Below are 22021 nucleotides of genomic sequence, written 5' to 3'. Positions count from 1 at the left end.
AAGGCACAACTTCAAAGTTGTGTTAATTACACAATTCAATTAATTAAAGTTTTTGAGGTTCCTATAATTGTTTGTTGAAGGAGGCAGTTACTTCTGACTGTAATTATGAACATCAAAGGCATATAACGTGTTTCAGGTATAGGTGTTAATTACTAATTACATTATATTTTTACTCAAACAGTATTGTTGGTTTAGGTAGATCAAACTTTTAGAATTATGTGTTGTTTTTAGTAATTAGTTACCTTTTAGCCTTTTATTACTACTCTGCAAGGCTTAATTCTTTGACCATCAAAGCTTTAAAAAAGATTTGAAATATCACAAAAAATTGTAAAATTGATATGAGTCCTGGAACATTGGATTCTAGAGGCTGGTTGGCCATCAGCACCCTTCTGTATGGACAGCTATCGACAGTCTACACAAAGACCAGGCACTGGTTTCCACCCTCATCCTCCAACATCAGCGAGGTGAACCACCTAGGAAGAGGGTGAAGAGGTCCACTCAGCAGATGCAAAGCAGACTGCAGAATTTGTGTCAGGATTTTGCTAATGGAAACAGGGGACTGGGAGATTTCCTTCGGAATATCTCCCACAATATTCATTTGTGCTGAACTATAATGTGCTGTTCAAGAACTCTTGTACTGACATTTCTATGCTGAAATGATGTGCTGAACTTGTTTAAAATATAGCTGATTTAGAATTAATTTGGTTATTTTATTTCAAGGTGTTTAATAAACTGAGGTTACCATACCCACTGATAATATCAGAGATTCCCACTCCCACCCAACCATTTACACACATACCATAACCTAAAAAATATTTTTTTGGATAAACAAATCAGCAATTGTGGTGAGCAATTGTTCTATTTCTCACTTTATTGGTGAGCAATTGTCCAGTGAGGTATTGTCTGGTGAGCAATTGTCTGGTGAGCAATTGTCTGTACTCCGATTTTTTATATGCACTTTCTCACAGACAGGAAAGCACATTCCATGGCCTTTGATCAGTTGTGGTGCACTGTTTGGAATGAGAAAACCCCTAATCAGCTGAATGGATCCAGGGGTGGTTTGATCCTGCGACACAAGCACCTCAAGTGAGCAATAAACTGACTGAGCTAATATAAATCCCTCCCCATAAAAACTAGGGTCCATTATTTTTAGTACACTTCTACTGCAAACCTGGTGCATTACTAACTAGTCTGTAATAATACACGGTCAATTATGGCCATCTCGTTCCAACACACACACACACACACACTCACACGCACACGCACACGCACACGCTCACACTCACACTCACACGCACATGCGCACTCACGCACACACGCACACACACACACAGACACACACACAGACAGACACACACACAGACACACACACACTGCCATGCTAAACACACACATGCATGTGCACACACACACACACACACACACACACACACACTGCCATGCTAAACACACACACACACAGACAAAAACACACACAGACACACACACACACACACACACACACACACACACACACAGACACACACACACACACGTATTATGTATGCTGTACATCATTACAGAAATAATAACTTCATATTCTGTTAATGACATCCAATTATTTACTGGCAGATACACATCATTATTTGAGTCCAGGAAAGAGAGACAATACACACACGTAGACACATACAAATCTCGGGCGCTTCCATTGTGATGCCAAGTACACCAGTAATTACAAGCCAGCATATGTTGCGGTAATAACGACTACGACAACATCTGCTGGATTCTGTCACGGTCACCGCAGCAACAGCTTTACTTAGTCATCAGGATGTACTTAACAGAAGTCACCGATTACAGCCTAGTACACAAACAAACCATGAAACCTGTTCCGGTGGTCGCTCTCTCATAAACAAGCTAGAAGTGACTAATATATACAGTGGAACACCTATTTTGCTTTAAAATAATATAGTATACACTGATTTTAATTAACCAGGCACCTGTCATAAGAGGCCAACATATTAATCTCAATGCAATATACTAAGTGACCTGTATTAAACAGGCACCTGTCTAAAGAGATTGCCATTACTTTTCTCCAAGAATAATGATTTATCAGTATTAAACAGCCACCTGTCTAATGAGGCCATAATGACTGTTCTGCCAGACCATTTAACAGCAGTGACCACTATTAAACAGAGACCTGTCTAATGAGGCCATAATGACTGTTCTGCCAGACCATTTAACAGCACAGTGACCACTATTAAACAGACACCTGTCTAATGAGGCCATAATGACTGTTCTCCCAGACCATTTAACAGCACAGTGACCACTATTAAACAGACACCTGTCTAATGAGGCCATAATGACTGTTCTGCCAGACCATTTAACAGCACAGTGACCACTATTAAACAGACACCTGTCTAATGAGGCCATAATGACTGTTCTCCCTGACCATTTAACAGCACAGTGACCACTATTAAACAGACACCTGTCTAATGAGGCCATAATGACTGTTCTGCCAGACCATTTAACAGCACAGTGACCACTATTAAACAGACACCTGTCTAATGAGGCCATAATGACTGTGTTCTGCCAGACCATTTAACAGCACAGTGACCACCTGTGTTATGAAAAGTTTCTTTTGTTTAACAACACCATTAGAGCACATTGATTTATTAATAATTGGCTATTGGATGTCAAACATTTGGTAATTTTGACAGAGGAAACCTGCTACATTTTTTCATTAGTAGCAAGAAATCTTTTATATGCACCATCCCACAGGAAGGATAACACATACCACGGCCTTTGATATACCAATCATGGTGCACTGGATGGAGTGAGAAATGGGCCCACACAAAGACAGGGATCGATCCCAAACCAACAGCGCATTAAGCGAGTGCTTTACCACTGGGCTACGTCCCACCACCCCTTTTTTCCCCCATTTAAATACTATCTGATGGATGTTTAAACTTGAACCCAGGTTCAGTATTCCCATCAGTTAGATTACAGGTTCACAGCGACCACAGCCATTCCCCTCCACAGTCGCCTGGAATGTTTTAAGAAAGCGGCAAATTGATCGCTTTGCAATAAAAAAATTAAAAAAATTATCCGAAATATTTGATTGCTTGCCAAGTACCGTATTAGGAGAGTGATCTATAGCTAGTCTTGATTTTGCTAATGATGATCTCGGACTTTTCCCATGGCATCTTTGTCTGAAGTTCCACGTATCTGAACCACTTCATCTTTAATATAAATACGGTCTTCTTATTTTCCCGACACCACCTTTCCCCCCCCCCCACCCCCACAAGACAAAAGATCAACTATTGCCCTGTATTCTTTTTGTGTATTAAATGTTGAGGAATGCCTTTTGAATGGTATATAACAGAATGAATCTATCCATTATGCATTAGTCAGCATTCTTCAGGTTTCCCTGCACGCCCCCTAGGATGATATTCCAGCCAGCCAGATAAATGAGAAATCAATAAGACTATATTGATCACTGCCCTCACGATTGCGACACAAGTAGGAAAATCACTACAGCATTATTTGATGAGAAATCATACGAAAAAGGGTAGGAAAATCACAACAGCATTATTTAAAATCAAGGAAATCACAGAAAACACAGTAGGAAAATCACAACAGCATCATTTAACATCAAGGAAATCACAGAAAACACAGTACTTAGGAAAATCACAACAGCATTATTTAACATCAAGGAAATCACAGAAAAAACAGTTGGAAAATCACAACAGCATCATTTAACATCAAGGAAATCACAGAAAACACAGTACTTAGGAAAATCACAACAGCATTATTTAACATCAAGGAAATCACAGAAAACACAGTACTTAGGAAAATCACAACAGCATCATTTAACATCAAGGAAATCACAGAAAACACAGTACTTAGGAAAATCACAACAGCATTATTTAACATGAAGGAAATCAAAAGAAAAAAGTGTAGGAAAATCACAACAGCATTATTTAACATTAAGGAAATCAAAAGAAAAAAGTGTAGGAAAATCACTACAGCATTATTTAACATCAAGGAAATCAAAAGAAAACACAGTACTTAGGAAAATCACTACAGCATTATTTAACATCAAGGAAATCAAAAGAAAAAGAATAGGGAAATCACAACAGCATTATTTAACATTAAGGAAATCACAGGAAAAAGAGTAGGGAAATTACAACAGCATTATTTAACATTAAGGAAATCACAGGAAAAAGAGTAGGGAAATCACAACAGCATTATTTAACATTAAAGAAATCACAGGAAAAAGAGTAGGGAAATTACAACAGCATTATTTAACATTAAGGAAATCACAGGAAAAAGAGTAGGGAAATCACAACAGCATTATTTAACATTAAGGAAATCAAAAGAAAAAAGTGTAGGAAAATCACTACAGCATTATTTAACATTAAGGAAATCACAGGAAAAAGAGTAGGGAAATTACAACAGCATTATTTAACATTAAAGAAATCACAGGAAAAAGAGTAGGGAAATTACAACAGCATTATTTAACATTAAAGAAATCACAGGAAAAAGAGTAGGGAAATTACAACAGCATTATTTAACATTAAAGAAATCACAGGAAAAAGAGTAGGGAAATCACAACAGCATTATTTAACATTAAGGAAATCAAAAGAAAAAAGAGTAGGGAAATTACAACAGCATTATTTAACATTAAGGAAATCACAGGAAAAAGAGTAGGGAAATTACAACAGCATTATTTAACATTAAGGAAATCACAGGAAAAAGAGTAGGGAAATCACAACAGCATTATTTAACATTAAGGAAATCAAAAGAAAAAAGTGTAGGAAAATCACTACAGCATTATTTAACATTAAGGAAATCACAGGAAAAAGAGTAGGGAAATTACAACAGCATTATTTAACATTAAAGAAATCACAGGAAAAAGAGTAGGGAAATTACAACAGCATTATTTAACATTAAAGAAATCACAGGAAAAAGAGTAGGGAAATCACAACAGCATTATTTAACATTAAGGAAATCAAAAGAAAAAAGAGTAGGGAAATCACAACAGCATTATTTAACATTAAGGAAATCAAAAGAAAAAAGTGTAGGAAAATCACTACAGCATTATTTAACATTAAGGAAATCAAAAGAAAAAGAATAGGGAAATCACAACAGCATTATTTAACATTAAAGAAATCACAGGAAAAAGAGTAGGGAAATTACAACAGCATTATTTAACATTAAAGAAATCACAGGAAAAAGAGTAGGGAAATCACAACAGCATTATTTAACATTAAAGAAATCACAGGAAAAAGAATAGGGAAATCACTACAGCATTATTTAACAATGAATACACAGGGAAAATAAATTGTAGGAAAATGAACAGCATTATTTAACAAGGAAATCACAGGAAAAATTGTAGGAAAATCACTAGAGTATTATTTAAGAAGGAAATCACAGGAGAAAAAAGAGAGTAAGAAAATCATTACAGCATTATTTGACATTAAGGAAATCACAGGAAAAAGTGTAGAAAAATCACTACAACATTATTTAACAAGGAATCACAGGAAAAGTGTAGAAAAATCACTACAACATTATTTAACAAGGAATCACAGGAAAAGTGTAGAAAAATCACTACAACATTATTTAACAAGGAAATCACAGAAAAAAAAGTAGGAAAATCACTACAACATTATTTAACAAGGAAATCACAGAAAAAAAAGTAGGAAAATCACTACAGCATTATTAAACAAGGAAATCACAGTAGAATAAAATATGTGGCCTCTAAACACATGTAGCTTTTTAACACAAGTGACTTGTTAATACAGGTGGCCTTTAGAGCAGGTTTGACTACTTTCTTTGCAAAATGATGCAGATGTCAAAGGATATTAAGTCCACCTGGACGTGTTCCGCCACGCGTTATATGCAATAATATGTCAAACTGAACAAATAATTGTGACCCAGCACCAGTGTTTCCGCAGCAATGGAAATACACAGCAGCTGGAATATTTTAACATAATCACCGCTTACATTATTCCTTAATTTAGGCGGGATGCATGTTACATAACTTAATCTCTGCTGACGGCATGAATTCACAGGTGTTCTTCTGACGTGGATATATCCAATCAAGGTTCAAGCATGTCTATCCTGGACATAACCTCTGATTTTGCCGATTCAAACCATGTAAAGGAAAGGAATGTTTTTTTAATGACACCTCAGCACATTTTTACAATAAGGCAATTTGGGGTCCAATATATTGTTATTTTGACACCTGAGAAAAGAAAATCACAGCCAACAAAAAGTTAAAAGTTTTTGTTTAATGACACCCACTAAAGCACATTCAATTATTGATCATCGGCTACTGGATGTCAAACATTTGGTAATTTTGAAATATGGTCAGAGGAAACCCGCTACATTTTTCCATTAGTAGCAAGGGATCTCTTATATGCACCAACCCACAAGCAGGATAACACATAGCACATTCGTTGATATACCAGTCATGGTGCACTGGCTGGAACCAGTAGGCTACATCCTGGCCCCCCCAGGATCTTTTATATGCACCAACCCACAGGCAGGATAGCACATACCATGTTCGTTGATATACCAGTCATGGTGCACTGGCTGGAACCAGTGGGGTACATCCTGCCCCTTAGGATCTTTTATATGCACCAACCCACAGGCAGGATAGCACATACCACATTCATTGATATACCAGGATCTTTTATATGCAGTATCTAGCTCGGTTGGTAGAGCACTCACATGAGGTGGTTGCATCGTAGCATCGAACCACCTCAGTGGACCCATTCTCCAATTGGTATGTGCCGTCTTGTGTCGGAAAGTGCATATAAAAAGGTAATTAATCACTCCTCAAAATTGTATTTTTATGGCGCTATAATTTTAACACACTAATCATGTAGCAATGGTTGGAAGATTAAAAAAACATTAAAAAAACATGCATCACTGGGGGGGGGGGGGGGGGGATCAATCCTGGAACTAACTACATCAGGCGAGAGCTCTACCACAGCTATATCCTATCGACCCTCCCCCACCCCCCTCAAAACTCCCACATAATAAATTTGGCAGGGTTTCAAATAGTGGTAAGATTATTTGAGATTTTCATTAAAGGAAAAGGTCAGGAATGGTTTTTGGAAAATGTGTAATTATTCCAGAATTCGAAAATTTAAAAAATGAAAGAAAAATGTGTTATTTAACAACATGTTTAACACATCGGGCATCTGGTTAAGGACCACAAAATTATTCGAGAAAAACCCTGATATTGCATGGACTACTCTTTTTGTTTAGCAGCAAGGCATCTTGTATATTCATCATCCCACACACTGGATAGTACACACCATTTTTGTTACAACAGTTACAGTGCACTGGCTGACCACACATAAAGCAAGCACTTTACCACTGGGCAACGTCCCACTCCCAGAAAAAAATATATAAAAGTAAATTTCATCCCTGAAAAAAGACTCGTGTCCAAATGTGACAACAAATGTGGAAGAGACAATCAGGGCCCAGCTGTTCAAAGCATAGCTTGATTAACCCCGAGTCAGTCTATCGTTTTCCTTTTAAATTATTTTTCACAAATACGAAATAAAGTTTAGAACTGATTATGTATGAATACCTTTTGCCGTTTTAAATAAAGTTTCAGCGTTATGTTTTCAACTATTATTGGTATGGAGTCCTTGGTCTTAAACGTATCTGTTAACCACTAGTGAAGCTGACATAACGTTTGAATAACCGTCCCCATGTTTTGAAGTTACTTACAGAAAAGCCAGTTGTGTTTTCTCCAACTGCCTCTACGATGCCAGAACACTCAAATCCCATGATGACAGGAGTTTTCGGTGGGTGGTCCATCACACCCTGTCTCACCATCAGGTCAGGGAAATTCACCCCACTGAAAAATGTACAAAATAAATAATTAATAAACAAAAAACAACAACATTGTAGTGTTAACACACATTTTTGCATGTAAATCGAGAGATGAATATGTTCAGATTAATTGGTCTAATAGATTTTTGAGGAGCCATTTAAGATATTACCAAACTGATCATTGATATTTAATCCTTTTGTACTTAGTTGGGTTTTTTAATTATTATTATTATTCACATGCTAAGTTAAGCTAAAAATAATTCTTCTTGAAACAGTCTTAGGGGAGTGATGGAAAGTGAGGCAGACAACTAAGCGGATGGATGGATGAGTGGGTTTGGGTGGGTGTTTGTATGGATGGATGGATGGATGGATGGAAATATGGGATAGACTAAATGATGGATGGATGGGATGGGATAGATTATTGTTGGATGTATGGATGAATCTAAGTATGGGATATACTGAATGATGAATGGATAAAATAAGTTAATGGAATGAGATTGATGGATTGATGGATGGATGGATGGATGGATGGATGGATGGATGGATGGATGGATGAATGGATGAATGGATGAATGGATGGATGGATGGAAACATGGGATGGATGGAAATATGAGATAGATGGATGGAAATATGGGATAGATGAATGGGATAGGTGGATCAGATGGGATAGGTGGATGGAGGGGATGATGGGTGGATGAATGAATGGAATAGGTGGATGGAGGGGATGATGGGTGGATGAATGAATGGAATAGGTGGATGGAGGGGATGATGGGTGGATGAATGAATGGAATAGGTGGATGGGATGGATTATTGTTGGATGTATGGATGATGGAAATGTGGGATAGACTAATGGATAGATGGATGAATGAATGGGATGGATGGATGGAAATATGGGAAAGATTGAATGATGGATGAATGAATGGATGACTGAATGGGTGGATGGGTGGATGGATGGATGGATGGATGGATGGATGGATGGATGGATGGGATAGATGAATTGATGAATGAATTAATGGATTCATGGAAATATGGGATTGATGGAATGGATGGATAGATGAATTAAATATGTGGAGAGGTTGGATAGATGGATGAACAGATAAATGGATGATGTACCGTATGTATGAATGAATGAATGGATGGATGGATGAATGGACAGACAAGCTTAAAATTAATGTCAGTTGCCACATAATATTATGTGATATTAATTTTGTTAACGCATGGGCATTACGGATGACAGCACATTTCTGTTTTTAAAAATATTTTTTCGGGGGAAGCATCATTGACCTCTCCTCCTCCCCCCCCCCCACCCTTAAAAATTTCACTCTCCAGAGTACTGACCCCATCTCAGCATACTTTTCTGCACATGTGCCTGTGTAGGCAGGCTTAGTATTGCCTTAAGTGATGGGTGAATGGATGGGTGAATGGATGGATGGATGGGTGGATGGATGGATGGCTGGATGGATTGGATGGAATGGATGGCAGGGCACAATATTTTATGAGAACCTTTGTTCTGTTCGCGTATCGGTCACACAACTTTAAAATCACAAGAACCACCAAATTAAAGTTTGTTTTCTTTAATGACACCTCTAGAGCACATTGATTTATTAATCATCGGCTATTGGATGTCAAACATATGGTCATTTTGACACAGTTATATTGAGGAAACCAGCTACATTTTTCCATTATATGCACCATTCCACAGACAAGATAGCATATACCATGACTTTTTATATACCAGTTGTGGTTCACTGGATTGAACAAGAAATAGCCTAATGGGTCCATGGACAGGGATCGATCTCAGGCCGCCTGCTCATCAGACGAATGCTTTACCACTGGGCTACGTCCCGCCCGTTGTTATTAAAAACATCTCCACTGCTTTGACAGCTGACACTAGTATATGTTAAATGTCACACCACAGCTGACATCACACACACAACAAAACTGCGAAATCAAAACATTTCCCTTAGGCTAATTTATTCATCTATTTTTATACGTCTAATGTCATTGAATGCTGCAAGCGACGTCAAATAAAAAGGCAAAAACTAAATCGATAAATAAATAAAATGTAAACGACAATTAAATTTGTTGAAAAGCGGAAAAACATTGATGTGAATTGGCGAAAAAAGACGAAATTATATTGAACATCTGCTACAAATTGTATGTACCATATGCAACAAATATGTGTAGCGATCAATTAGTACTGCATATATCACCAAACATACTAGCCCGAATTGAACCATTCTTTCGCAGTCGATTCCTTTGTGCATGTGCTTTCAAACTGTGCAAATGACATGAGAAAAGGTTTATGCACTGAAAAGATATCATCAACAATATGTTGCTCATAAGTGGAAAATGAATATAACGACATCGCATAGACGGCAATCAATATAGATTTTTACCAGGCTTTCACGCGGACCAAAACCTCCCCTTCTTTTGCTGTCGGTTCGGGTTTTTGCAGCACCTTCACCATTTTAACTCCCCCGAACCCGGTGAGCACCACACTCTTCATCTCCTTCTGGGGAGGGGCAGCCGCCGCATCCCCCTCCGGTTTCGTCTCGGCGGCGTTTTCCGTGGGTGCTTGCGTTCCTTCGGACATGTTTCCTGTACTCTGTGCCGTGCTTCAAACGAGACACAAGGTCGTTGCTTCTCTCATTAATTATGATGATCATTTCCTAGGCAACCGCATGCTGTGGGTGGCGATATTGACAACTCGGTTGACATTCCCGGGCTGTCCGCCCCGGCTGGCACAATGAAATCAACTGTTTTGCGCAAAATGCTGCAAGGACCAGACCAGTCAATATTGATTTCGAGGGGTGTAACTTTTCGACATTATCGATTGGGTCATTGAGGGAAGGTCGAGGGCAAACTCTTTTTTTATTCATTTATTTATTTATTCTCATAACTGTGACAGACATGCACGAAATACATATGGGAATTATAATGAGCAGATTATAGATATTTGACTTCTTTGGGAACAAGAGTCGGTCACGAAATGAGCACGAGACATGCCACGCCCACTAAGCGTCATTTTTCAAGTTACAAGTTTTACGCCTTAGTTATCTTTCTCAAGGTCAGAAACACGTTTTCCCCATTGGTTTCACACACGATGTCTTCTTCTTCTTCTTCTTTTTAACGCTTTACATATTTATAACATTTAAACCTAATCTCATAATTTTATATGGGGATTTATTTAAAATGGGAAAAACTTTGTGTATTGGCATTCTTTCGGTCCTCGAGGTCTCCATTCAATGATCGGCCCATTGTACTGCATGGGCGTACATAGGATGATGGGGGGGGGGGGGGGTCGATGGGTTCGACCGAACCCCCCCTGAAATCGCGTTTTTTATAATTTAATATATCTGACATTGATATCTGACATTATTATATTTACTCAACATAGAAATATATGCCCAATATATCTGCAATCTATTTTGGAACCCCCCTTTTCAAAATCCTATGTATTGGAACCCCCCTTTTCAAAATCCTATATACGCCCATGTACTGGCCCTCGGCTTGCCTCAGTCCAATACAGCCAACCTTGGACCAATACAACAGCCGTTGGACCTATAACAATTACTGTCCCTCCTCCCCTAATCCTAACCCCTAACCCTAATCCTAACCCAAGCCCTAACTCTAACCCTAACTAAAAATAATAATGGGGGGGGGGGCGGGGGGGGGGGACCGGGCGGATATTATACCTTCTTCAATAATTGCGAGAGCACCCCCACCCAACTCGGCTACGTTAATGGTTCGCCCTCAACTGACTCGGATTTTTATTACCAGTGCCCTTTCACTGGTACATCAAATGCCGTGGTATGTACTCTCCTGTCTATGGGGAAGTGCATAAAAGACTCCCTGCTGCCAATTCTATTTTAAAAATAGATTAGGTGACGGCACTGGGGATTAGCAATGTTAGACACGCAAATTGCTGAAGTTCAAAATATACTATATATTTTCGTTGAATAAATTTGCCTTTCGTTTTTTAATACTTAATAGTTAATATACCAGGGCTGAACCTAACTCAAAATAGGAAAGGGGACAGTAAAAATCTACAGGGTGCACAAGGCGAGGGTATAAATTGTGGCGGACGAAACTTTACACAACACGTGGTGTTGCAGGACGTGTCCACAGCGGGTGGTCAAGGGATGTGTCTGTGTGTGTCATGGGCGGATCCAGGAAATATTTTTAGGGGGGGGGGGACCAAAAAAGAAGGGCACATTGACTCGTCAAAAGGGCACCTTACTACAAGTTTTGATATTTACAATTAATATGAATTCCTACAGTTCTACGTCATAATATACTAGCAATAATGAAGTAAATTGGCGTCACTCGCGTTAGAACCTCAATGGGGCCCCATTGAGACTCAATAACACAGACACATATCTGCAAGCTTGCGCATGTACACGAAAATCTTGATTTCATTTATCTACAATATAATTATTGTTTACTTAAAAAAAAAAAAATTCTACAAACAAAAAGGGCACTTGGACATTTTGAGGGCACTTGAACAATTTTTGGGGGGACGCGTCCCCCTGGTCCCCCCCCCTTGGATCCGCCCATGTGTGTGTGTGTGTGTGGGGGGGGTGCTCTCTTGTAATTTAAATGGAATCACAAATACAAAATATGCAATGACATCAGTAATATAGGATTTTGTTGTTGTTGTTTACCTAAACCTAAAGAGCACTTCTAAAATAGCAGGTCAGCTTTAAATATTCCCGCATATCACAAGGGGCATATGACGTAGCTCGGTGGTAAATTAAGTGCTCGTCTGGGCCCGATAACATAAAGCACTCGTAACACTTACGACAGACGTACACCATACATAATATTGTGTTAGTCAGACCTAAGTGTTACAAGTGCTTTGTGTTACCGGGCCCTGATGCGCCATGTGTCTAGGATCTATTCATTATCGGTGGACACATTGGGCTATTTTTGGTTCCATCCAGTGCACCACCACGACTGGTATATCAAAGGCTGTGGTATATGCTATCCTGACTGTGGAATGGTGCATATCAAAGATCCTTTGCTACTAATGGAACTATGAAGTGTGTTTTTTCCTCTTTAAAGACTCGTATAGATTAAATGTTGTGCGTGCGTGCGATCCGACTGCTGCGTCTAATGAGTGTTGTTTGTGGTTTTAGCATATGTACACCATATACGATTATTTCATTGCGGCTGGCCGCATACATTTTGCAGACGCACACATCGCACACATCCAGTCTAGGCGCTCTTTTTTAGGCTTAACCGTAAGGAGCCTTAAGTCTAGCCTATATGTCAAAATTATCAAATGTTTGACATCCAATAGCCGATGATTAATAAATCAATTTGCTTTATAGCCAGCGCACACTATGCATGTGACGTGATAGATTGGGGAATGGTCATTAAATAGTTTGAGGGCCTGGATGGTCCGAAACTGTTTCGGAGGTTCAGAGGCATGCTCACCGAGGAAAGTTTGAATTTCAGGTGTTCAAATATATAACTTTTAACCTTCTCAGTATAACAAAAGGGGAAATGGGAAACAAGGACCTCGCCTCACCTCGCGTCTGTTCCCTGGCCCCAGTTACCTCCTACCATAGAACGCCGTCCCTGGCCCCAGTTACCTCCTACCATAGAACGCCGTTTTGAACAACCACAACCATGCCAAATGCCCTTTCGACTCTGCCTTGTGCCAAGATACGATTTTGATCACGATAACGGTTTCGTCGTTCAGATTAGTTTACGTATTTTGAATGAATTCTAGGTACAACCTATTCTCCGTCGAGCGTCACGTAAAATTTAGTTGAAGGACCCCCTATTAGGACGTGTTCTGGAGGCCGAGCGCTCGCGAACTATTTGACTGGTACCTCTACGATGAAGCCAGAATAAAGCACTGGCTGAACGGAGCAACACTGGCTGTCAAGTTTTGGGGTTCCAAAGAAGACTTGACAGAGACAACGCTTTTTATCACCACAACCGGACTCCAAATCTAAAGCATGATCAACTATAGCTTGAACGAAGAAGAAGAAGACTGGTACCATATAATATCGTCTTCTATCACATCACACCCATCTAACGTTAGGCGCATAAACCAGTCTTGCGATCGCTACATAACATAGCTAACTACCACTATTGCATTACTCTTAATATCGATTTCCAACAAGACGGAGAGAGACAGACATACAGATAGACAGACATGCAGACAAATAAGATATTTAACGCTCATATAGACTGGATGCGGCGCGTGCGTGCCGTCTGACTATTGCGTCTGATACGTTTGTGGCTTGCGGTTTGGCCATATACCCCGAATACGATTATTTCACCGCGGTTAGCCGCTGGCGTTTTACGGACGCACGCACGCATCCAGTCTAGACGTGCTCATCGACTATATTTCCTTTTTTTTTTAGCCGGACCGCACGCACGTGCCGTATCCAGTCTATTTGAGCCTTTATAAGGGACGGTCCATAAATATCGATGTGCTTCACAATCCGAACAATGTTCGGAAGGGGGGGGGGGGGTGGGGGTAAACGCCATGTTCGGATTGCTTTTCAGGTAAAACATCGGTCCATCGAAGGTCAATGTTTCGTACACATTATATCAATGTTTTTATGTTAGGATTAGGGGGGGGGGGGAGGGGGTCAAACCCAATCCTAACATTGTTAGGATTATGAAAACCATTGACATTTATGGACTGTCCTTAAGGCCAGTTGTTCAAAGATTGGTTAAGCTGACCACGGGCTTTTATAAATATCTATTTTTAGATATTTTGTGGAAAGGTTATATGCAATAATAAATGTTTCTGTTTTGTGTTGTTGCCATACATCTGGCTAATCGTATGGACAACTGGTCCCAAAATGTCAATATATGAGTTCTTGTATATATGGGCTTATGGTCTTACATACAATAAACAATTGAATTGAATTGAATATAAGGCGTCTGGCCCAAAACATATGAAAACAGTTTGCAAAAAAACCCCACATCTTTTATAGGCAATACAATACCGCACATACCACGGCCTTTGTCACAACACGCAGACACATTCATTTAGGTATTTTAAGCAAACAGCGTTTGAATAGTCACGTTTTTAAACTTGGCACTCAACCACAGGACGTGCTTGTCTTCGTCAAAGAACCATAACTCAGTTTTGTTATATTTAGCAACGTTTTGCCACGATGTCACGTGACTGTAGGTAACTCCTCCCACCACGCCGACCGTAATGGGCTGACTACCGTTATTAAGGGCTATTTGAGCAACAAGAGTTTTAAAATTCTTTGACATCAGCTCCAGCTGCAGCGATATTCCAGTTTGCTTATTTACCTGTGGAATAATCCGAAAGTGGTTACCTTGCCAGTCATATCCGCTTGCGTAGTTTGTTAAATCTGGCCACGCCCACAAGTGTAATGCGGTGACGTCATGAAGTCCAGTGATGTTTGGGTGTGGCGTTGGGCTGAGAGTTTGCACGCTAGGGTCCAGCAACGGGATTATACTTCCAGCTCTCACCAGAATCGGAATTGTGTCTAACGGAGCCTGCATAAGTACATGCTGACTTCCATTCGTGATTTTACTCGCGTGAATGCGAAATCGTCCATCTGATTCGTCATACGTCAGATTTGTGCTGACGTCAATCCAGGTTTTGTCTTTAGGCAGGTATACCGATTGTTCGGTTTTACCCTCCATCACTATGGGAGACACAAGGAAACTTTCTCCGAACATGAACTGGTAATCCAGCGCCATGGCCCTAACATCATCGTAAAAATCGAAAACGTGGTGACGCATGATGGGAAGGCCGGTGTCGTGTGCAATATGCGCCTGCGTGTAGATATACGGAAATAACTGCATTCGGAGTTTGGCGAACTTCCTCCACAGTCTTGTTCCGGTCGGAGTGTCAAAAATGTGCGTCTTTCTTCCGAACCCCTTCCCGCCACCTTGCTCGTGCATGAGCCCGCTGAATGCCCCAAGTTGCGTCCATCTGACCCACAATTCCTGTGACGTCGGTTTTCCGAAATACCACTCAAAGCCTCCGATGTCTGACCCGGTGAAAGGAATTCCCGATATACCGATACTGAGCATAGCTTGAAGCTGGGCCGGAAGTCCACTTCCCGAAGTCCAGTCAGATGACGGATCGCCGGTCCAGTAAGCCCACGTGTATTTCGCCGATCCCAAATAACCGGATCTTACGTAAAATAAATAATCTGGCGCGTATTTGGAAGTATTCGTCTGGTTTTGTGTTAGGAAGTCAAAGCAGGCTTTCTGGTAAAGGAGAGGGTACTGGTTGTGTGACTGTAATCCCGACTGGTTTAAATGGTTGGTTGAATCGGGCGGTGTGTACTCGCCGTAATCGTACATCCAGCCTCTGTAGTGGACGTCCACGGCCTGCTGCAGATGTTTCTGGTACCACGTGACCGCGTCTGGGTTCGTGTAGTCAATCTGAGACACGTTGAACAGCTTGGCACCAAGGTACAGGAACTGGTACGGGTCTCCCGACGAGTTCTTTGTGAAGTAGCCCCTGTCTGCTGCTTCCCTGTACGCGTCAGTCCACTTCTGTTCCACCATGGCGTTGAAGTAGGCCACGGATGGGATGCCCATGTACAAGAGATGCAGATTCTTCTGGCTAAGTTGAGCCCTGCGTCCTATGTCGGCACCCGCGGGGAAGAAGTGCACGGGGTCGAGATTCAGAGAGAAAGGTATGTCGTCCTGGAGAAGCATCTGTTCCGCCCTGGTTGTGGAGTTCACGCCAGACGTCTCGCTGCTCAGCTGGTTCCACGGACCAAACGCCCAGGGAGGCGGGATCAGAGATCGCCCATTCTGTTCCGTCATCATCATAAACGTGGACCTGACGTTATCGCCCACAAAGATGGTGGCATCAAAGCGACTGGACTCTACCATCATGGCAACTGTGATTTCCTCGATGTCAATCTCCGATCTGTAGAACGAGTTGAGCTGAAACCCATAGCCAGCCGAAGACCTCAGGAACAGCGGCATTGGGAAGTAGGTGCTCGCCGCCCCGGCTGGGATTCGAACATCAGGGAACAGTTTGCCGACGCTCCAGCTGCCGTCTTCAGCCCAGCTGCCCACGTTGCCGATCTGGTCCGCGCCGTCAAACCTCTCTCCAAATCCCATGAACCTGTCGTTGGTTATTATGTCAAATCCCCACCCAACTCGGTTCATGTCATCGGCCGGTTGCACCACGAACTCGTACGATAGCTGCCGATCTTTGAGGTCGTAGAAGTGGGCCGTGACTGTTCGGTTCTTGGGGTCGTTTGTGGCCACTTCGATCCATACATCGTTTACCCCATACCTCACGGAAATAAACCGCGTTGCTTCGTACCATTCCGCCATTCGACCGAGCCTCCATAGGTAGCCTTGATACAGGTCCAAGTATACTCCGTCCCACCGACCGAAACCGAGCTTGGGCTTGGAATTCTCGCACCCATTAAGACATTCTCTGACCAGATCTTTCCCAGTGTTGTTGTTGAATATGTTCATTCCCCAAATCTGTTTGGTTATTTCCACTCGTATGTTTCCGGAATATATGACTAACGTATTGTTGCCATTGACAACCAGGTATGGCACACACTGTGCTACTGAAATAAATATTAAAGTGAGACCTATTTTTAACATTTTGAGATGAAATCTGAACTTAGTAGAAGGACAGATATTTAGAAATGGATTGCTTGTTATCTCGTATTGTCACAAGATAAACTGACCGAATAGTCGAAACTGGGTTACTGCCCTTTGGAATGTTCAGGGCCCAGTTTCAGAAAACATTGTAAGTCTAGTTTTGCACGTAAACGTAAATCCATGACTAAACCACACTTCTTATTATACTGTTAACTCTTAAATATAGTTTGAAATATACATATTTCAACTTCTTTTGTCCTTAAAATGCTCCATCTTCATATAATGTAATTTTCTGTGTGAAATAGATTCCAAACACATATATAGATGTATGGACGTAAACTTACGATGTTTTGTGATCCAGAATACACCAATAAAACAAAACCGAATTTAGCATGAAACAAAGGCTAAACCTTAGGTCCTGCCAGTAGGCCTACTGCTGCATTAGGAAACCTTGGACAGTTGGTCTCATTTGCGGATCCCGGTGTGAGTGCGTGCGTGTGTGTCACTGTGTGTGCGTGCATGCGCGCGTGTGTGTCTCTTTAACGTTTCCTGTGAAATGTAATGATCATACATTGAATTACATGGCCACAAAAAATTACACCCAGACAGTAAATTTTATTAAATCCAACAAGGTTGCCCGACACGTGAGTTTGAATTTGAACTATTCTCGCTCTAGCCAGTGCACCACGACTGGTATATCAAAGGCCGTGATATGTGCTATCCTTTGTGGGGTGGTGCATATAAAAGATCCCTTGCTACTAATGGAAAAAATGTAGCGGGTTTCATCTCTGTGACTGTGTCAAAATGACCATATGTTTGACATCCAATAGCCGATGATTAATAAATCAATGTGCTCTAGTGGTGTCGTTAAACAAAACTTTTTTTTTTTTTTTAGAATTTGAACTATGATTGCACCTCCATATTGATAAAGAAGTGAATATTTTATATTTTATGTATTGAAGGAAACTATTGGTTACCCCGAATTTCAACATATTACAAGTGTGATATTCCTGAGTTAATTATGAAAAGAAATAGAACTTAGGATCGATTGATTTCCAGTGACATTTGTTTTGTTCAACGAAACCACAACAGCACGTTGATTAATTAATCATCGGCTTTTAAATGTCAAACACTAGCTTTGATAGTTCTGCCACATAGTCGTAAGAGAAAACCCGCTACATTTTTCCATTAGCAGCAAGGGATCTTTTATATGCAATTTTCCACAGATAGGACAGCATATACTACGACCTTTGATATACCAGTCGTGGGCACTGCTTGGCATAAGCGTACGGGCTCCCATTTCTGTAGGGGGGGGGGGGGGGGGCGGTTTTTTCCCGAATAAAAAAAAAAGTGCCCGAATCTGGATTACAACGTTTATTCATATTAGCATTGCTGCCAAACGGCTATATGCGGTTGCAAACGAATGGCCAATAATTTTTACATGGAACACAACTAATAGAGTGGGTAGAATGTTGGAAATACATGGTAAAAAGTGTTCAGGACAGCTCATTTTGCCCGAATTCTCTATTGTTTTTGCCCGAATTTGAGAATTGTTTTTTCCCGAATTTGATGTTGCCCCCCCCCCTCCCTGCGACCCTGCCCTCACAGCCAGTGCTCCACAACTGGTGTAACAAAGGCCGTGGTATGTACTATCCTGTCTGTGGGATGGTGGATATAAAAGATCCCTTGCCGCTAATCGAAAAGAGTAGCCCATGACGTGGCGACAGCGGGTTTCCTCTTTCAATATCTGTGTGGTCCTTAACCATATGTCTGACGCCATATAACCGTAAATAAAATGTGCTGAATGCGTCGTTAAATAAAACATTTCCTTTCCTTTGCACCCTCTCCTCGCCTCGTACGCTTATGCTGGTTGGGACGGTAAAAACAATTATAAAGTTACGACTGGTAGGCCGTGGTATGATTACCGTTCTGGGTATCATTTGTGCTTGTGCGTGTTTTATTTTATTTTGTTGTTATTTCATTTCAACGGCGCGTGTTAGGCGCTACTAATTCTAACTGCAACGAATTCGGTCTAAAACAAAATGCCCTTTTTGAATGCGAAATGTGGGTGTCTAACAGCTTAGTTATCATATAATGTTGTGTATTTGTACATTTTCGAACAACCGCTGCACATAGAAGCAACTTTACTCAATGAGGAGGATGAAAGTGAAGAGGCTGAATACGACATGTATATCATGAAAAATCTACTGTGTTAGGTCATTGATCATTGGGTCATTGATCAGTGGGTGGTGTATTTTGAAAATAAAGTACTTTTTATTGGACAGCAATCATGTTGTCGTTATTGGAATCCTGTGAATATATATGACTACTAAGTTCATTTGGTGATGGTCAATCAATTGCAGGTATAGTCGAAGCATACTTTTAGTATACTAGTAATTGCCATGCTATGGTGAGAAATGTTGGCGTCGCACTATTACACAGTTTGTGACATAAATTGTCTTGGTCGAAAAAATGTAATGATAAAGTATATATCAATTATATAGAGATAGAAAATGGCAATGATAAAAATAGAAACATCAGTCACTTGTGATTTGTGTGCATATGCCCATTATCAAAGCATTGTGAACTACTTTAGCCCATGTCATGCATTTTTATATTATTTCTTTTTTAAAATTATTTTAATTAATACCCACGATGTAACCAGACATGAATTCGTAGATATTCGTAATGAGTAAATACCAAGTTGTCCCATTACGTAGAATTCATTTAAGGACCAAGTATACAAGCTTATCTATTTCCCGGGGCATACCCATGACACTCACTGCATGGTGGCCCGTACTAGAATTACTACTGTATAAACATATACTCCTATCAATGCCTTTTGTATCGGGGAACCAGGATGTATTAACGGGTAACCCCTATACTGAGGGAAACCCCGGAGAGCGTGACTAAGACCCCATGTGACAGAAACTAGGATAAACCCTTATCACTTCCTTGTCTGGAGTAGTTTGTAGAAGGTCTTCAATCGTCTGAAAAGCTCGCACTCTGGCGCCATGCATTTGGCCATCTGTATTCTGTGTCTTGTCTTAACTGTCGTGTCCACGACAAACCCGGGTTTTAGGGCGAGGATCACCCAGAACGGACTCAATTATGGTAAGTGTGTGTTTGTATTAGTTACGAGTTACGAGTTATGGGTAGTGCATGTATGGTTACCAGTCATATCGTCCACGGGTCATATCGCCCCCGTGTGAAAACGTGCATGTACACAGTTCTCCCACAACTGGCATGCATGTCAAAAGCCGTGGTATGTACTTATCCTGACTTTGATGAAGACTCCTTTATTGCCAAGGGTTGTTTTACATGATCACATGTTCCAGCTTCGTTGGCGGACCCAGAGGGGTCCCATGACCCGCTTCCCCCACCGTTATGAAGTACCCTTTTTTGATGGCTTTTATTTTCAGAGCTAATTTTAATCAGATTGTTTTATTTTTAAATTCATCATCCACAATATACAACACCAAATTGTCCTAAAATCGCGTCTCTGATCATCTTTATTTGAAACGTTTCCGGGGAGCTTGCCTCTGAATCCCCCCCCCCCCCCTCCCCCGAGCTCGCTAATTTTGGAAGCTCGGCTTATACCAAACTTACCTTTTTAAAAAGAAAATCCTGGATCCGTCCTTGTAGCTTTGATCACATGTATACCCACTATTCACAAAATATACTAGTATCTGTCTCTGTGTGTGATTTTTTTTCTCTTTCACACACATACAAAGACACACACACACACACACACACACAGACACACACACACACACACACACACACACACACAAACCCAGCTCGAGTGTTCTCTAGCGCTGGTCTAAGATATAAACAAAACCGGACGTTTTTATTTGTCTTTTAACACCAGAGTTTACCCATCTAAACGGGAAATATCTATAACGTGAACTAAACCCTGAATACTCTACTCCTGCTCCGCTGTGTTGATTATTAATATAAACTGAGACACGATGATGACACAGGTATCAATCATTATGACAGACACGACTGTTGAGAGACCTATATATATTGAATCACTGGTCTGTGCTATTTATAACACTTAAACAAGCAGTCTACTGAACAGTTTTGATATTTAAATAACTAGTTTGTTTTATTTAACGACACCTCAAGAGCACATTGAGTTATTAATCATCGTTTACTGGATGTCAAACATTTTGTAATTTGGACATACAGTCATAGAGGAAGCCCGCTATATTTTTCCATTAGTAGCAAGGGATATTTTATATGCTCCATCCTTCCGACAAGTTAACACATACCACAGCTGTGGTGCACTGGCAGGAACGAGAAATAGCTCAATGTGCCCATCGACGGGAATCGACCCTAGACTGACCAAGCATAAGGCGAGGGCTACGTCCCGCCCCCAACTGCAATAACAGGGCCACACTGACCTAGGTGGTGTAGTGCTTAAGCCATGTGATTTGATGCTGGTAGGTACTGGGTCCACATCCGGGTATCGGCTGTCACCCAGAGTGAGTTTAACAGCTTAGTGAAATGGCGGATCTGGAGGAGGGTCACAGCCCCCCCCCCCCCCCCCGCATTTGAAGTGCCATTTTTACTGACTTGGTTTGTT

The 22021-nt window shown here is 40.8% G+C and overlaps 2 protein-coding genes across 3 annotated transcripts in view; one reads left to right on the top strand and one right to left on the bottom strand.

Moving 5' to 3' along the window:
* Window positions 1–10597, bottom strand: part of LOC121388668 (synaptic vesicle membrane protein VAT-1 homolog-like) — a 36614-nt gene extending 26017 nt beyond the window's left edge. The window contains exons 1-2 of one of the 2 annotated variants that reach the window (XM_041520112.1): window positions 10233–10597; window positions 7729–7858 (exon numbers count right to left, since the gene is read on the bottom strand). In XM_041520112.1, the coding sequence (XP_041376046.1) occupies window positions 7729–7858; window positions 10233–10429 (327 nt within the window). In that variant the 5' untranslated portion in view covers window positions 10430–10597. The remainder of the gene's footprint in view (window positions 1–7728; window positions 7859–10232) is intronic. The other variant, XM_041520110.1, reaches the window with a different exon arrangement.
* Window positions 10598–20363: 9766 nt separating this feature from the next.
* LOC121388412 overlaps window positions 20364–22021 on the top strand; it is a 57634-nt gene continuing 55976 nt past the window's right edge. The window contains exon 1 of the mRNA XM_041519720.1: window positions 20364–20544. Coding sequence (XP_041375654.1) covers window positions 20445–20544 — 100 coding nt within the window. The 5' untranslated portion in view covers window positions 20364–20444. The remainder of the gene's footprint in view (window positions 20545–22021) is intronic.

The sequence above is a fragment of the Gigantopelta aegis genome, chromosome 14, assembly GCF_016097555.1.
Source record: "Gigantopelta aegis isolate Gae_Host chromosome 14, Gae_host_genome, whole genome shotgun sequence".
In the NCBI taxonomy this organism is placed as follows: Eukaryota; Metazoa; Mollusca; class Gastropoda; order Neomphalida; family Peltospiridae; genus Gigantopelta; species Gigantopelta aegis.
Note: the sequence above shows the minus strand (reverse complement) of the source record. Positions and strands in the feature narration are given on the sequence as shown.